This window comes from Oncorhynchus keta, chromosome 4 (assembly GCF_023373465.1).
Source record: "Oncorhynchus keta strain PuntledgeMale-10-30-2019 chromosome 4, Oket_V2, whole genome shotgun sequence".
NCBI lineage: Eukaryota > Metazoa > Chordata > Actinopteri > Salmoniformes > Salmonidae > Oncorhynchus > Oncorhynchus keta.
The window spans coordinates 79,886,609-79,904,370 of NC_068424.1; the positions used below are offsets into that span (position 1 = coordinate 79,886,609).

Here is a 17,762-nt window from a genome sequence, read left to right on the forward strand (position 1 = left end):
TCTGTATATTTCCACAGTATTTTTTCCAACTTTAAAATAATGTATTTTATGAGGAGATATCACTGTGATTGATAAAATATATTTGTTTTCTCAATGTTTTTTTCATGCAGTATTGTGAAAGATAGAACACGAAATGTCCAAAGGAAATGCATTACACGTTTTGTGGGTTGATTTAGTCAGCTGTTTAGTCCACGTGAGACTGGGTTATGGGTTGATTTAGTCAGCTGTTTAGTCCACGTGAGACTGGGTTATGGGTTGATTTAGTCAGCTGTTTAGTCCACGTGAGACTGGGTTATGGGTTGATTTAGTCAGCTGTTTAGTCCACGTGAGACTGGGTTATGAGTTTAGAGATTGTGATTTAATCTACTTTTACGTCTCTTGATGTTGTAAGAGAGTTGGAACATGGAGATAAGTTATTCTCTCTGTATTAATCAGAGGCCATTGAAAGATTGTCTGGCCACACCTCAAGATAATGTCAACTAATGTAACGAGCTCTAACAACTTATCAGATGTAAGTTCAAGCAGTTTAACTGATGTATCATCACTTTTCCATTACAACATGATGAGGGGAAAGTGTTTTCAGAGCGGCAAGAGCAGGTAGTGTGCTTGCCTAAAGAGAGAACGACTGTTGTATTCTTACATACTCCAGGCTTGTTAGTGTGCTTGCCTAAAGAGAGAACGACTGTTGTATTCTTACATACTCCAGGCGTATTAGTGTACTTGCCTAAAGAGAGAACGACTGTTGTATTCTTACATACTCCAGGCGTATTAGTGTACTTGCCTAAAGAGAGAACGACTGTTGTATTCTTACATACTCCAGGCGTATTAGTGTACTTGCCTAAAGAGAGAACGACTGTTGTATTCTTACATACTCCAGGCGTATTAGTGTACTTGCCTAAAGAGAGAACGACTGTTGTATTCTTACATACTCCAGGCGTATTAGTGTACTTGCCTAAAGAGAGAACGACTGTTGTATTCTTACATACTCCAGGCGTATTAGTGTACTTGCCTAAAGAGAGAACGACTGTTGTATTCTTACATACTCCAGGCGTATTAGTGTACTTGCCTAAAGAGAGAACGACTGTTGTATTCTTACATACTCCAGGCGTATTAGTGTACTTGCCTAAAGAGAGAACGACTGTTGTATTCTTACATACTCCAGGCTTATTAGTGTACTTGCCTAAAGAGAGAACGACTGTTGTATTCTTACATACTCCAGGCTTATTAGTGTACTTGCCTAAAGAGAGAACGACTGTTGTATTCTTACATACTCCAGGCTTATTAGTGTACTTGCCTAAAGAGAGAACGACTTGCCGACCAGGTTGTTTGAGAAAATCACATTGATACTATTTTTACTTTTTGAACTATGACGACAAAAAATACGGAACATTTAAATGGTCTTAGATTTACAATGTAGATTTTATTGGGATAGTACTACTCTTCAACTGTTTATGCTAGTCGCATCCCAAAAAATCATGGGACCATTTTTCAAAAAATGTTTTTTTTTATATAACTTACTGTATGTACTACCATCAAAATCATTTTTGGATAGTTGAAGCAAGCACACAAATTATTATTTTTTCTTCAGGAAAATTACCCTCGCTAATACATTTTTTATTTTTTTTTGTCATAAATATACACAGTATGTTGGAGTCCATTCAACCAGTTTCGTTGATGTTTTGTTTCCTGTGAACTAAGATGTGACTGACGATGTGCTAAAGTTTTTAAATATTTTTATTTATTTAAACCGTTATTTAACTAGGCAAGTCAGTTTAAGAACAAATTCTTATTGACAATGACGGCGTGGCAGGTAGCTTAGTGTAATGCTTTATCCTACTTGTCAACTTGTGATTGTCCAAGAAACGATACAGGAAGGAAGCATGTTTTATATCCAAAGTACATTTATTGTGGCATTTCATAGGGTCCAGTTTAATACATGTTTCAAAACATTAACGCGTGTAGAATGTAAATACGAATCCCCAACCCCCCACCCCCCGCAAAAAATTAGTTTTTTTCTAGTGCATAGCTTATTTTAAGATTTTAACACAATGATGTTTTATTGGTTCATAATGTAAATAGTAAAATTTGTTTGTATACAATGCTGATATCCCAAATAAACTTGATCATATCCCATTTTTCGTCAAAGCCTTCTTACTGAGGTCATTCATAAACTGCAACACACATGTTTTCCATTGACCGAGCCGGTGATGTAGGCGGTGCTACGCTGGGATAAAGAGCTAGCATAGCTTGTATCCCATATAGCACCCTATTCCCTATATAGTGCGCTACTTATGAATGGCTCTAGTGCAATTTGTGACATGTTCATAGCGTGACACTTACCTCCCTGTGTTCATGGGGAACAAGAGAACCATTCACATGTTGTTACCTAGGCCATGCCATAATCATGGCTTAGCAAGTCATTCCTAAAGCAAGGTTTAGCACACTCACACAGCACAGACATCTAGACCTGAGATACAGTAGAGTTTATTAGGTAGGACGCAGTACATTCCAGTAGTCTACTCTTTAATTACCCCATACAGGGTACATTCCAGTAGTCTACTCTTTAATTACCCCATACAGGGTACATTCCAGTAGTCTACTCTTTAATTACCCCATACAGGGTACATTCCAGTAGTCTACTCTTTAATTACCCCATACAGGGTACATTCCAGTAGTCTACTCTTTAATTACCCCATACAGGGTACATTCCAGTAGTCTACTCTTTAATTACCCCATACAGGATACATTCCAGTAGTCTACTCTTTAATTACCCCATACAGGGTACATTCCAGTAGTCTACTCTTTAATTACCCCATACAGGGTACATTCCAGTAGTCTACTCTTTAATTACCCCATACAGGGTACATTCCAGTAGTCTACTCTTTAATTACCCCATACAGGGTACATTCCAGTAGTCTACTCTTTAATTACCCCATACAGGGTACATTCCAGTAGTCTACTCTTTAATTACCCCATACAGGGTACATTCCAGTAGTCTACTCTTTAATTACCCCATACAGGGTACATTCCAGTAGTCTACTCTTTAATTACCCCATACAGGGTACATTCCAGTAGTCTACTCTTTAATTACCCTGTAACGGCGTTCTTCGTTTGTCGAAAGAGAGTCGGACCGAAATGCAGCGTAGTGGTTACTCATGTCTTTAATGAACAAAGATCGTGATACATGAAATAACTTATACATATACAAAAACAACAAACGGAACGTGAAACCTATTACAGCCTATCTGGTGAAACTACACAGAGACAGGAACAATCACCCACGAAATACAAAGCGAAACTCAGGCTACCTAAATACGGTTCTCAATCAGAGACAACGAGAATCACCTGACTCTGATTGAGAACCGCCTCAGGCAGCCAAGCCTATACAACACCCCTAATCAGCCGCGATCCCAAATACTACAAACCCCAATACGAAATACAACAACATAAACCCATGTCACACCCTGGCCTGATCAAATAATAAAGAAAACACAAAATACTAAGACCAAGGCGTGACATACCCCATACAGGATACATTCCAGTAGTCTACTCTTTAATTACCCCATACAGGGTACATTCCAGTAGTCTACTCTTTAATTACCCCATACAGGGTACATTCCAGTAGTCTACTCTTTATATTCCATGCAGGTTTAAAACAAAGAGGTGTACTCTCATCTTCTATGCAATAGAAAGCATTGATATGTGCATTTTGTTGTAAAATAAAGATTGCGTAGACCATAGGTGGAAAGGGCAGTACATTTGTAGATATGGGTGGCTTTGATGTGGTACTGTAATTCACATCAAAGCAAAACGTAGCTCCCCAGAGGTCCCGCAGGAGTGATTTTATTGTGTGTGTTTGTTGGTGTGTGTATGTTATTCCGGCATGTTCAGGTCACGTCTTTCCACAGAAGTGCCTTGATGAACCCTTATCTCCCTGTGCTAACTGATCTCAAACTATTCCATCATAGTTTCCAACACACAGTATTTTCAAACGCTTCGTTTGTAAATGATGTCAGAATGTTGGAGTGTGCCCCTGGCTATCAGTCAATTAAATGTAAAAAAAAATAAAAAATTGTGATTTGCTTAATTAATATAAGGAATTTGAAATTATTTATACTTACAGTTTAACTTTTGATAGTTAAGTACATTTTATCAATTGCATTTACTGTTGATACTTAAAATAGATTTACAAACAAATACTTTTTTTGACTTTTACTCAAGTTGTCTTTTACTGGGTGACTTTGACTTTTACTCAAGTAGTATTTAACTGGGTGACTTTCACTTTTACTCAAGTAGTATTTTACTGGGTGACTTTCACTTTTACTCAAGTTTGACAATTGGGTACTTTTAGTCCACCACTGATCACTTAGAGTTTAAACTGTAAGAGGTTTCTTTATTGCTATGCTGTTATCTATTCGACAACCTATATTATAATGAACAAATCAATATTTATAGACATGGAAGCATATACCATTTAATTTGAATGATGGCAGATATACGCTTCCATAAACAGTAGGCCCCCACACTAATGCTGGGGAGTCGTGAACCACATGCAGTTCAACTAGTAGGTTATCTATATTTAGGAGTAGCTTGGTGGACGTTTAACTATATTTAGCAGTAGCTTGGTGGTAGTTGAATTAAATTCTAATCTAAGTAGTGTTTTCAGTAGTTCATTACTGTTTTAGCATGTAGCGGTGCAGCTAACTACTGGAACTACACACTACTGTTTTACCATGTAGCGGTGCAGCTAACTACTGGAACTACACACTACTGTTTTACAATGTAGCGGTGTAGCTAACTACTGGAACTACACACTACTGGTTTACCATGCAGCTAACTACTGAAACTACACACTACTGTTTTACCATGTAGCAGTGTAGCTAACTACTGGAACTACACACTACTGGTTTACCATGCAGCTAACTACTGAAACTACACACTACTGTTTTACCATGTAGCAGTGTAGCTAACTACTGTAACTACACACTACTTTTTTACCATGTAGCGGTGTAGCTAACTACTGGAACTACATACTACTGTTTTACCATGTAGCTAACTACTGAAACTACACACTACTGTTTTACCATGTAGCAGTGTAGCTAACTACTGGAACTATACACTACTGTTTTACCATGTAGCTAACTACTGGAACTACACACTACTGTTTTACCATGTAGTAGTGTAGCTAACTACTGGAACTACACACTACTGTTTTACCATGTAGCTAACTACTGGAACTACACACTACTGTTTTACCATGTAGCTAACTACTGGAACTACACACTACTGTTTTACCATGTAGCTAACTACTGGAACTACACACTACTGTTTTACCATGTAGCAGTGTAGCTAACTACTGGAACTACATACTACTGTTTTACCATGTAGCTAACTACTGGAACTATACACTACTGTTTTACCATGTAGCAGTGTAGCTAACTACTGGAACTACACACTACTGTTTTACCATGTAGCTAACTACTGGAACTACACACTACCTACTGTTTTACCATGTAGCAGTGTAGCTAACTACTGGAACTATACACTACTGTTTTACCATGTAGCAGTGTAGCTAACTACTGGAACTACACAATACTGTTTTACCATGTAGCTAACTACTGGAACTACACACCACTGTTTACCATGTAGCGGTGTAGCTAACTACTCACTACAGGTTTAGCAAAAACAAAAGAAATGGGTGAAGTAGTCAATAATTGTTTCACCATCAGACCATCCTAATTCTCACTTGAAACATTTGTTGTTGTGTTTAATAGGCTGAATTACACATTCTGTTAACATCTGACTCCCAGATCGATCTGTTCTTGCAATTTGTATTCTATGACATTTTAAATTTAGATATGATAATTTATCAGGAAGTAGTTTTTATGTATTGAACTACTTTTTTAAAGTAACTTTAGTTCAGTAAACTATATTTTTCTTAAAAGTAGGTTTAGTGTAGCTTAACTTCTTCCAGTAGCTTGGTAAACAATCTTTTCAAAGTAGCTTCCACAACACTGCGTTAAAAACCATAATTGTTGTTAGCTTCCTGTTTCCTAAATGGTGCAATACATTACTCCTAGAAACATCTGATCCATTTATATACAACCTCAGAGGAGCTTTTGTGTATGTGGGTGAAAACACCTTAAGGAAAAACTGTTATAGAGTATACTGGATTTCTGTCTTCAAGGTATGCGAGCACGGGAGTTCAGGTTGACCATGCTTCTCTCTCTCTATCCCACCTCTCCAGCTAAACAAACTAAATCTGGTGAAAAGTCTACTATTAGAAATGACCCTGTTGCTTACTTTTAAAATATATTGCTTCTGTACTTCAGAGGGCCACTGCCAGCCTGCCATGCCCCTCTTTCTTCACTGCTCCAGCTAAACAAAAAGTCGAACCTAACCAAAACACAATGACAACTGTTATTTACTATCTTCAAGGTAGTTCAGAGGGCCACTGCTACTATGCAAAGATTTTTCTCTCTCTCACTCCACTTCTCCAGCTAAATAAACAGTCTCAGCAGTCCCAGACGTAGCAGGGTGGAGGGGCCTCCATTCCCGGGCCCCTGATTGGACCACAGGCCCCTGAATGGCTCCATTGAGCACCACAGGAAGAATTTGGGGAGACTCTCTCTCTCTCTCTCTCCCTCTAGCTGCCTCTGTCTCTCTCTCTAATTCTCCCTCTTTCCCTCGCTCTCTCCCTCTATCTGCTTCTCTCTCTCTCTCTCTCTCTACTTCTCCCTCTCTCCCTCGCTCTCTCCCTCTATCGGCCTCTCTCGCTCCCTCTCAACTTCTCACTCTCTCCCTCTTTCCCTTGCTCGCTCTCTCTCTCTCTCTACTTCTCCCTCTCTCTATTTCTTTCTTTCATTCTCTTTAGGTCAGTAGAGGAATGTGTGTGATTTGGCTAAACAACTGACCACTCATTTCGCAGTCACGCAGCAAACCTCCTTCTCCCTCCCTCTCTCCTTCTCTCTCTACCCCCTTCTTTAATTTTCATGTCTTTCACTCCTTGTTGCGTTCCCTGTGGTTCTGCGGTTGTGAACCTTGTGAACTGTTAATCCTGCGGTCAGTCAGTCGGTGGGTTCCTAGGTCTGTACATCACAGGAGCCATGGTGGCAGTAAACGGCTCAGGGGAGAAGTGGAGGCTGGTGTTATTGGGGGCTTTCCTCATCTGTGGGTTAATCCTGGAGTTTGGTAAGTGACTTTATTTCCTCTCCGTGTGGCTGTGGATAATGTGCATTCCTAAACGTACACAAGGCTAGTGAGGTGCAGGAGGAGATTAGTAGATGGTTGCATTACTCTGACTTATTGTGAACTTTGATGGCATTTCTTGAGTTAGTTACATTTAATTTGATTTCACCTCATGCTGTCTGTCTGTATAGTAAATTCCTTTGGAGGAACTTCCTGTTATTGTCCAAGTATGGTTACCGATGGCATACTGTAATGTTTTAATCTAACATCAAATCAACATTAGACTCTTCGTGTTCCATTGACCTGGAACATACTGTGCATGTGACTATGGTTAAGTGTATTTCAAAGAATACAAATTCAATATTGGACACTTGCTCTGCAGGAAAGTGCCAGCAGGATGAGCAGGAGGGACGGACCACCCCACCAGACCGTAAGCCCAAATCCAGTAAGGGTAAACCAGTCAGGGGAGCAGGTAAAGCCACAACCAAACCCAAACCCAGGGCTAAAGTAACACCGACTCCCCCATCAGCAGTCAACCAGGGACCTGTTCACCTGACACAGGTAGGGTTGAAGACATTTATAATTATTCGCGAGAGAATGCCTTGTTTTGCGTTTTCATAGTCTTCAAGCTGCCATCTTCATACAAACCTGTACATATACATAGTGTACATTAAAGATAAGCATTATGAACACAAATCAAAAAAACACTTGCAATGTTTGAGATATTTGACACAATCAACAGATGGTCAACAGATGGTCCTTCTGTGGCTCAGTTGGTAGAGCATGGCGCTTGTAACGCCAGGGTAGTGGGTTCGATTCCCGGGACCACCCATACGTAGAATGTATGCACACATGACTGTAAGTCGCTTTGGATAAAAGCGTCAGCTAAATGGCATATATTATTATTATTATTATTTATATTATGTTGGTGGAGCAAATGTCTACTAATAATTGCAAATGACAAACATTCACAAGAGCTCTGACGAAGCTTGAATAACACATAAGCTTGAACAAAAATAAGTGATACTAGAGAAAAGCAGTGTGAGGGCTTCTCTTTGGTTTTAACATAATGAACACTAAAGGTAAACATGTTTCTCCTCCCTGGTTTATACCATAGGTGGTGAACAAAGGGAAGTTCCGGCGTGTTGCCGACAGTCTGAGCATCCGGTCCGGTGACACCCTGGAGCTGAGGTGTAAAGGAAACCCTGTTGAGTGGGGCGTTCCTGTTTACCTGGAGGAGGACGACGAGGGGAGACTCAGGTGAGACTCCAGGGGCCTTGATGATGTGATGGGACAGGGTGCCATGGAAACAGGCCTCCGCGGCAACAAGGGCTCACTCGAAAAAGTGACCTGTCTCAATGTTGACTTGCCTGTATGAAACTTAGATAATTAAAACGACGTCTTGCCACGATAGTCCAATGTTAGTTGCTGAGTCATTAAATCAAACTTCACTTGTGACATGCGACCTTACTGTGACATTCTGACTGCCCTTAACCCACTGTTCAGTTCAAGTAAGAGTTAAGAAAATATTTACCAAATAACTAAAGTAAAAACAATAAAAAAGTAACATAATAAGATAACAATAACGAGGGGGTACCGGTACCGAGTCAGTGTGCGGGGTACAGGTTAGTCAAGGTCATTTTGTACATGTAGGTAGGGGTGAAGTGACTATGCATGGATAATAACAGTGAGTGGCAGAGGTATAAAAACAATTGGAGGGGTGGGGGGGTGGGGGGGGGGTCATTGTAAATAGTCTGGGTGGCTATTGGATTAATTGTTCAGCAGTCTTATGGCTTGGGGGGTAGAAGCTGTTAAGGAGTCTTTTGGTCCTAGACTTAGCGCTCCAGTACCACTCTCTGTGCGGTAGCAGAGAGAACAGTCTATGACTTGGGTGACTGGAAACTCTGACAAGTTTTTGGGCTTTCCTCTGACACCGCCGAGTATATAAATCCTGGATGGCAGGAAGCTTGTTCCCAGTGATGTACTGGGCCGTGCGCACTACCCTCTGTAGCGCCTTGGAGGCTGAGGAGGCCAAGGAGGCCGAGGAGTTGCCTTACCAGGGTGATGATGCAACCAGTCAGGATGCTCTCGATGGTGCAGCTGTAGAACTTTTTGAAGATCTGGGGACCCATGACAAATCTTTTCAGTCTCCAGAGGGGGAAAATGTGTTATCGTGCCCTCCTCACTACTGTCTTGCTGTGTTTGGACCATGACAGTTTGTTGGTGATGTGGACACCAAGGAACTTGAAATACTCGTCCCCCTCCACTGCAGCCCTGTCGATGTTAAGGGGGCCTGTTCGGCACTCTTTTTCCTGTGGTCCATGATCAGCTCCTTTGTCTTGCTCACGTTGAGGGAAAAGTTTTTGTTCTGCCACCACACTGCCAGGTCTCTGACCTCTCTATAGACTGTCTTATCATTGTCGGTGATCAGGCCTACAGCTCTTGTGTCGTCAGCAAACTTAATGATGGTGTTGGAGTCGTGCATGGCCATGCAGTCGGGGGTGAAAATTGAGTACAGGAGGGGACTAAGCACGCACCCCTGAGGAGCCCCCGTGTTGAGGATCAGCATGGCAGACATGTTGTTGTCTTCCCTTACCACCTTTGGGTGGCCCGTCTGGAAGTCCAGGATCCAGTTGCAGAGGGGGGTGTTTAGTCCCAGGGTCCTTAGCTTAGTGATGAGCTGTGGGCACTATGGCGTTGAACGCTGAGGTATAGTCACTTATAGATGAAGCCGATGACTGAGGTGGTATGCTCCTTGTACCATTGGATGAATCCCGGAACATTTTTCAGTCTGTGTAGAAGAGTCCTATAGCATAGAATTCACATCTGACCACTTCCGTAGTGAGCGAGTCACTGGTACTTCCTGCTTTAGTTTTTGCTTGTAAGCAGGAATCAGGAGGATAGAATTATGGTCAGATTTGCCAAATGGAGGGCAAGGGAGAGCTTTGTACGCATCTCTGTGTGTGGACTAAAGGTGATCTAGAGTTTTGTTTCCCTCTGGTTGAACATGTGACATGCTGGTAGAAATGAGGTAAAACTGATTTAAGTTTGCCTGCATTAAAGTCCCCGGACACTAGGATGAGCATTTTCTTGTTTGCTTATGGCCTTATACAGCTCATTGAGTGCGGCTTAGTGCCAGCATCAGTTTGTGATGGTAAATAGATGGCTACAAATAATATTGAGTACTCTCTCGGTAGATAGTGTGGTCTACAGCTTATCATAAGGTACTCTACCTCAGGCGAGCAATACCTCGAGACTTCTTTAATATTAGACATCTCACACCAGCTGTTATTGACAAATAGACATACAACCCCACCCCTCGTCTTCCCAGATGTAGATTCTCTGTCCTGCTGATGATTGAAAAATTCCTGTCATTTCTATATTATCCATGTCGTCGCACAGCCACAACTCGGAGAAACACAAGATATTACAGTTTTTGATGTCCCGTTGGTAGTTTAATCTTCCTGGATAGTCTTGATCAATAGTAGGGATGGTAGTGGAGGTTTAATCACCTGCCTACAAATTCTCCGAATAATTCTCCTCTGCCCCCTTTGTCTCCGTCGGGGATATGGGCCCATTCCCAAGAAAGCAGTGTGTCCTTCGCGTTGGACTCATTAAAGAAAAACATCTTTGTGCGCATCTGGTGTCATCTCTTTGTTTTGTATAGAGATACTGTATGTAGGCCTGTGTGGCTCTGGTGTGAGGGACTCATTTCTCATCTCTTTGTTTTGTATAGAAATACTGTATGTAGGCCTGTGTGGCTCTGGTGTGAGGGACTCATTTCTCATCTCTTTGTTTTGTATAGAGATACTGTATGTAGGCCTGTGTGGCTCTGGTGTGAGGGACTCATTTCTCATCTCTTTGTTTTGTATAGAGATACTGTATGTAGGCCTGTGTGGCTCTGGTGTGAGGGACTCATTTCTCATCTCTTTGTTTGTATAGAGATGCTGTATGTAGGCCTGTGTGGCTCTGGTGTGAGGGACTCATTTCTCATCTCTTTGTTTTGTATAGAGATACTGTATGTAGGCCTGTGTGGCTCTGGTGTGAGGGACTCATGTTTCTTTGTGTTCTTACAGGACGGTGCAGCATGACCGGTATGGCACCCTGACCCTGTCCAACTCTACAGGAGCAGACACTGGAGAATATACCTGCTTCCCCATGTACTGTGAAGACAGGGACTGCAGGAAGGTGTACGACAAGGCTGTCAAAGTCTTTGTCTTCTTCCCTGGTACTAAGTCCCGGCCTCCTGACATAGGAGTTGTTACCATGGCTACGCCCCATAAGACACCCTAGTTTCCATGTAGTGCACTACATTTGACCGGGGCCAAAAGACCCATTCTTTGTCCAAAGAAATGCATTTGCATTGGGGTTGGAATTAGGATGAACTGAGACACAAGCCAGTGTAATCACCAGGTCCCAAAAAGCACCCTGTTCCCTATATAGTGCGGTACGTTTGATCAGGGACCCATAGGGTTCTGTTAAAAAATAGTGCAATATATAGGAAATAGGGTATCATATGAGCCGCACTGTATAACAGTTGTCTGCCCCTCCCCCCAGACCCACAGGAGCTGTTTGTCCCCTCTTCCTCCTACTATGAGGTCATCCAGCTGAGGACCAATTGGCCAACAGTCCTCCCCTGTCAGGTGACATCACCTGACGCCAAGGTGAGTTCAGAACAGATCTGGTGGGATTAGATTAGATAATACAGAATTACCTCTTTGAAAGTACATTTTTGCTTTGATTTTTTAAAAACTTAACAGTTATAGAGGTATATAATGCATTGGGACACAGTTATAATGCATTAACAAGCCTTGTCATAAGCACATTTGACCATGTGCCTATCATATTTGACTATTTTCTCATAATGTGTTACAATGTATGTGGGGACATACAGAAACATCCTATTGCTGTAGCTGTACTATAGTACCGGGTCTACACGCCAGGTAAGGTCCTCGGGACTGAGCTAAATATAACACAGGTTTTTATTTAACTAGGCAAGTCAGTTAAGAACAAATTCTTATTTACAATGATGGCCTACCCCGGCCAAATCCTAACCCGGACGACGCTGGGCCAATTGTGCGAGCCACCCTATGGGACTCCCAATCACAGCCGGTTGTGATACAGCCCGGAATCAAATCAGGGTCTGTAGTGACGCCTCTAACACTGAGATGCAGTGCCTTAGACCTCTGCAACACACTGGAGGCCCAGAGAGGAGGTTCTTTACATCAAGGCGAGGAGCATGGGAATCAGACAAGCATATCAGGAAATGAACAACTGTTTATTTTTGTACCGCCTGCTTCCAACTCACACTCTGAAACACCTGGATCCCCTGAACGCAGCTCACTCTCCAGATCCCAATCACCTGAATTCTGATCACCTGTTCACACACCTGTATGTCGTCATCACACACTATTTAATTCAGTTCTTTGCACCCCATCACTGTGGTGTTTTGTGACGTTGTCAGGACCGCGGTCTTTCCTGTGATTTACGCCTCCCGTGTTTGTAGTCAAATGACCTAGAGGCCTCATGGGTGGAATGTTATTCATATTTTTCAGAATTAATCAACATTATACAAAATAAAAAAAAATAAAAGGAATATCTGGTGTTTCTATGTCAAAAGTTTTTGTTATATTTCAGTCCTCCGTGATGTATATAAAATGTAATATTTGGATGTAAACTCAAAATTGAATTCATTTCATCTCTATATCTGACATAGTACGGGTGTCTTCTTTTTGTGTGTGCCTACAACCATGTGTGTGAGGTGGATACTTTTATTTCAAAGTAGTTGTTGTTTTGTTTAAGACCCTGAACCCTGAACTTTTGATAGTTAAGTCTATTTTAGTGATTTTATTTACGTTTGAAACTTAAGTATATTTAAAACCAAATACTTTTTTACTTTTACTCAAGTCGTATTTTACTGGGTGACTTTTACTTTAGGTCATTTTCTATTAAGGTTTCTTTTACTCAAGTATGAAGATTGGGTACTTTTTCCCACCACTGCCTATTATGGGGCGGCAGGGTAGCCTAGTGGTTACGAGTTCAAACCCCCGAGCTGACAAGGTACAAATCTGTCGTTCTGCCCCTGAACAAGGCAGGTTAAACCACTGTTCCCAGGCCGTCATTGAAAATAAGAATTTGTTCGTAACTGACTTGCCTGGTTAAATAAAGATACAAGTTAAATAAATATAAAATACAAACAAAAAACAAATGGACACTATAGTCAAGAATATTTTTCCACTCACTATAAAATAATTAACGCACCTGGTCATCCTTAGGTGTCTCTACACCGGGAATTTCCCCCGGTAGAGGTGGCGGTGGACGGGGCAGAGATCACGTTTAACGTTAAACAGGGATTCACTATCCACCGGCCGAAGCTGCACCACGCCGGGGAGCTGTACTGCGTTGCCAGCCTTGGAAACCTCAGGCAGAGCTCCGTCAAGTACATGCTCATATACGTCAACTGTAAGTCCGTGGATTCGTACCTTAAACAACAGCTAGCCTCTTCTCCAGGGGGTAGCCGACTCATAGAGTTGAAATGACTAGTGCGGACATTCCTTGTCAACGTTCCTTGATGGGGGGACTGGCAGACATATTGACTGTTATATATTAAATACAATTGTATTAGTCACACGCACCGAATAGAACAGGTGTTTCACCTTACTGTGAAATGCTTACTTACAAGCCCTGAAACCAACAATGCAGTTTTAAGAAAATACCCCCCCCCCCCAAAAGTAAGAGATAAGAATAACATCATTAAAGAGTAAATAATAATAGCGGGGCGAAATACAGGGGGTACCGGTACAGAGTCAATGTGGAGACTATATACAGGGGGCACCAGTACAGAGTCAATGTGGAGACTTTCTACAGGGGGTACCGGTACAGAGTCAATGTGGAGGCTATATACAGGGGGTACCGGTACAGAGTCAATGTGGAGACTATATACAGGGGGTACCGGTACAGAGTCAATGTGGAGGCTATATACAGGGGGTATCAGTACAGAGTCCATGTGGAGGCTATATACAGGGGGTACCGGTACAGAGTCAATGTGGAGGCTATATACAGGGGGCACCGGTACAGAGTCAATGTGGAGGCTATATACAGGGGGTATCAGTACAGAGTCAATGTGGAGGCTATATACAGGGGGTACCGGTACAGAGTCAATGTGGAGGCTATATACAGGGGGCACCGGTACAGAGTCAATGTGGAGGCTATATACAGGGGGCACCGGTACAGAGTCAATGTGGAGGCTATATACAGGGGGTATCAGTACAGAGTCAATGTGGAGGCTATATACAGGGGGTACCGGTACAGAGTCAATGTGGAGGCTATATACAGGGGGCACCGGTACAGAGTCAATGTGGAGACTTTCTACAGGGGGCACCGGTACAGAGTCAATGTGGAGGCTATATACAGGGGGCACCGGTACAGAGTCAATGTGGAGACTTTCTACAGGGGGCACCGGTACAGAGTCAATGTGGAGACTATATACAGGGGGGTACCAGTACAGAGTCAATGTGGAGGCTATATACAGGGGGTACCAATACAGAGTCAATGTGGAGGCAATATACAGGGGGCACCAGTACAGAGTCGATGTGCGGGGGCACTGGTGTCGAGGTAATTGAGGTAATATGTACATATAGGTAGTTATTAAAGTGACTCTGCATAGATAATAACAGAGAGTAGCAGCAGCGTGGGGGGGTCAATGCAAATAGTCTGTGAAGCCATTTTATTAGCTGTTCAGGAGTCTTATGGCTATCTGTGTTGTCCCCTGCTGTCAGACCCTGTGGCGCCCCCGACCCCAGTGATCCAGGCGTCCTCCAACTCTGTGGCCATTGGTCAGAACCTACAGGTCACCTGTACTGTGATTGGAGAACAGGACGTGGTCATAGACTTCACCTGGGAGTACCCTGGGCAACAGGTATGTCATTGTGCTAACTGGGTCTGCCATGCTTGAGGTCAATCATTTATCATATCAATAGCTAGAGTAGGATTACAGGACAAGTGCAATACTCTACCTCCTGTTATATGATGTGAAACCTCTTGACAGAAGCTATACACTTAGCCACTTAGCTATACACTTTGCTATACACTTAGCCACTTAGCTATACACTTAGCCACTTAGCTATACACTTAGCCACTTAGCTATACACTTAGCTACGTACAGTGCAGAGAGGCTACGTACAGTACAGAGAGGCTACGTACAGTGCCGAGAGGCTACGTACAGTGCCGAGAGGCTACGTACAGTGCAGAGAGGCTACGTACAGTGCAAAGAGGCTATGTACAGTACAGAGAGGCTACGTACAGTGCAGAGAGGCTATGTACAGTGCAGAGAGGCTACGTACAGTGCAGAGAGGCTATGTACAGTGCAGAGAGGCTACGTACAGTACAGAGAGGCTACGTACAGTACAGAGAGGCTACGTACAGTGCAGAGAGGCTACGTACAGTGCAGAGAGGCTATGTATAGTACAGAGAGGCTACGTACAGTGCAGAGAGGCTACGTACAGTGCAGAGAGGCTACGTACAGTACAGAGAGGCTACGTACAGTGCAGAGAGGCTACGCACAGTGCAGAGAGGCTACGTACAGTGCAGAGAGGCTACGTACAGTGCAGAGAGGCTACGTACAGTGCAGAGAGGCTACGTACAGTACAGAGAGGCTACGTACAGTACAGAGAGGCTACGTACAGTGCAGAGAGGCTATGTACAGTGCAGAGAGGCTACGTACAGTGCAGAGAGGCTACGTACAGTGCAGAGAGGCTATGTACAGTACAGAGAGGCTACGTACAGTGCAGAGAGGCTATGTACAGTACAGAGAGGCTACGTACAGTACAGAGAAGCTACGTACAGTACAGAGAGGCTATGTACAGTACAGAGAGGCTACGTACAGTCCAGAGAGGCTATGTACAGTACAGAGAGGCTAAAATTGTAACCTGCTTCTTTGTTTGTGCTGTGTTTGTATGTCTGACTGTGGTTGTGTGTCTGTGTTGTGGTTGTGTGTCTGTGTTGTGGTTGTGTGATCGGCAGATCGGCAGGCCTCTGTACACCCAGGACAGTGTTCATCCGGACGGAGGGGGTCTGGGGAGGCAGCAGTCCCAGACCGTCCTCCTGGTGGATGAGGTGAGGGAGGTGGACGGAGGGACTTACACGTGCACAGCCCAGAACCTGCAAGGCTCCAGAACCACCTCCACCACCATCAAAGTGCTAGCGGCTGTTGCTAAGGATAAGGTCAAAGACAAGCCCAAGCCTAAGAAACCCTGAGAGTCAATAGACTTCAGATCAGAAATGGGAGAAGGATGGCATAGCCACGAGGGAGAAGGAAGTAGCCTATTAAGATGGAACTGGAACTGTAGAATGAGTTGGTTCTAATTCCATGGGTGGAACCTTGTTTTAATTGACCATTCTACTCCTGACGTTACTATGTACGTATACTGTGAAGCTATAGGGCTCAATGAGTGAGCTCTCAAGTAGCTCATGGATATTAAAACAGCCAGTAGTTACCACACACACAGCATAGAAGGTTTACACAGGGCAGAGGGAAAGAGAAAGCTGGGCGGAAGAATGCAAATTGGGGAGAGAGAGGAAGGGAGTGGGGGGAGCCAGATAGCATTCTGAGCATCTACATTGTAGTGAATGTATTTTGACAGACATAATTAATAGAATATAGACATAGTAAATAGAATAGAACAACGCTCCTGTATCAATGCAGATTTAAAGGACCATCCTCAGACCTTCACCTTCTTTGGTGGGCGTTTCTATGTTGCAAGTAGTGTTCCTTTTGTACCTGTGAGAATATCTCCTCTCCAACTTTCCACCGCCGGCAGGATTCTCTAGTGTTCACTCTTTCTACTTCCTGTTTGTCTCAATAAAGAAATGTTTTCGTAGACGACACATAACCTTCTGTACTGCGTTGTTATTGTCTGACGGTCAGATTGTGTCATGGACCAATACAGGTCAATATGAGGCGTCCTTCTGTAGCTCAGTTGGTAGAGCATGGCGCTTGTAATGCCAGGGTAGTGGGTTCGATCCCCGGGACCACCCATACGTAGAATGTATGCACACATGACTGTAAGTCGCTTTGGATAAAAGCGTCTGCTAAATGGCATATATTTATATATATATTTTGCCATGGTGTACGACAGAGTGACAGAGCCTGTGCCCCAAATGGCACACTATTCCCTATATGGTGCACTAATTTTAACCAGAGCCTTGTGGGGACACAGATTATGTTATATTGGGTGGTACAGAGAGATAGAGATCACAAACAGTCTGAACGTAACGGTTGTTTGTTTGGTTCAGGTGTATCAGGCTCAAATAAAGAGTCCAGGAATCTTTAACAATCAATAGTTTCATTAACATCAAATCTGTGCTAAAAGTGGGTTTGAAATGAAACTCTCCCAAATGTACAAAAAAAAATTCAAACAAATAGTGAGATTTTAATATGCAAAAAGTGGTACACAGAGGTGTCATCTGGGCTGTTCAGCTGCTATATTGACCTTCACTGGCAAGATCCTCAAGATGAAGGTGTCACACCCACTGCTCAGACACGGAAATACTTTCTCTGTGAAGGCGTGTGTGAA

The 17,762-nt window shown here is 42.9% G+C and overlaps 2 protein-coding genes across 5 annotated transcripts in view; both read left to right on the top strand.

The window, feature by feature from the left end:
- The window catches only part of LOC118381877 (cationic amino acid transporter 2-like), a 31,137-nt gene extending 29,004 nt beyond the window's left edge, over positions 1-2,133 (top strand). For all 4 annotated transcript variants that reach the window (XM_052517327.1, XM_052517335.1, XM_052517333.1 and 1 more), the window contains one exon: positions 1-2,133. This exon is cut by the window's left edge and continues 1,260 nt beyond it. The gene's annotated coding sequence lies outside the window, so the exon portion shown is untranslated.
- Positions 2,134-6,636: 4,503 nt separating this feature from the next.
- On the top strand, positions 6,637-17,073 carry LOC118380569 (platelet-derived growth factor receptor-like protein). Its single transcript, XM_035767559.2, has 8 exons — positions 6,637-7,191; positions 7,571-7,749; positions 8,306-8,448; positions 11,265-11,416; positions 11,746-11,852; positions 13,464-13,650; positions 14,967-15,106; positions 16,210-17,073. Exons 1-8 carry the CDS (start codon positions 7,107-7,109, stop codon positions 16,441-16,443), a joined length of 1,227 nt encoding a protein of 408 aa, XP_035623452.1. The 5' UTR covers positions 6,637-7,106; the 3' UTR covers positions 16,444-17,073.
- The last annotated feature ends 689 nt before the right edge of the window (positions 17,074-17,762 follow it).

What these genes read in the sequence shown, in the direction of transcription:
- LOC118380569 (XM_035767559.2), top strand. Translation starts at nt 7,107, where the DNA reads ATGGTGGCAGTAAACGGCTCAGGGGAGAAGTGGAGGCTGGTGTTATTG. An exon ending in GACCTGTTCACCTGACACAG is followed by an intron (nt 7,750 to 8,305) that starts GTAGGGTTGAAG and finishes TTTATACCATAG; the next exon opens with GTGGTGAACAAAGGGAAGTT. An exon ending in TGACATCACCTGACGCCAAG is followed by an intron (nt 11,853 to 13,463) that starts GTGAGTTCAGAA and finishes GGTCATCCTTAG; the next exon opens with GTGTCTCTACACCGGGAATT.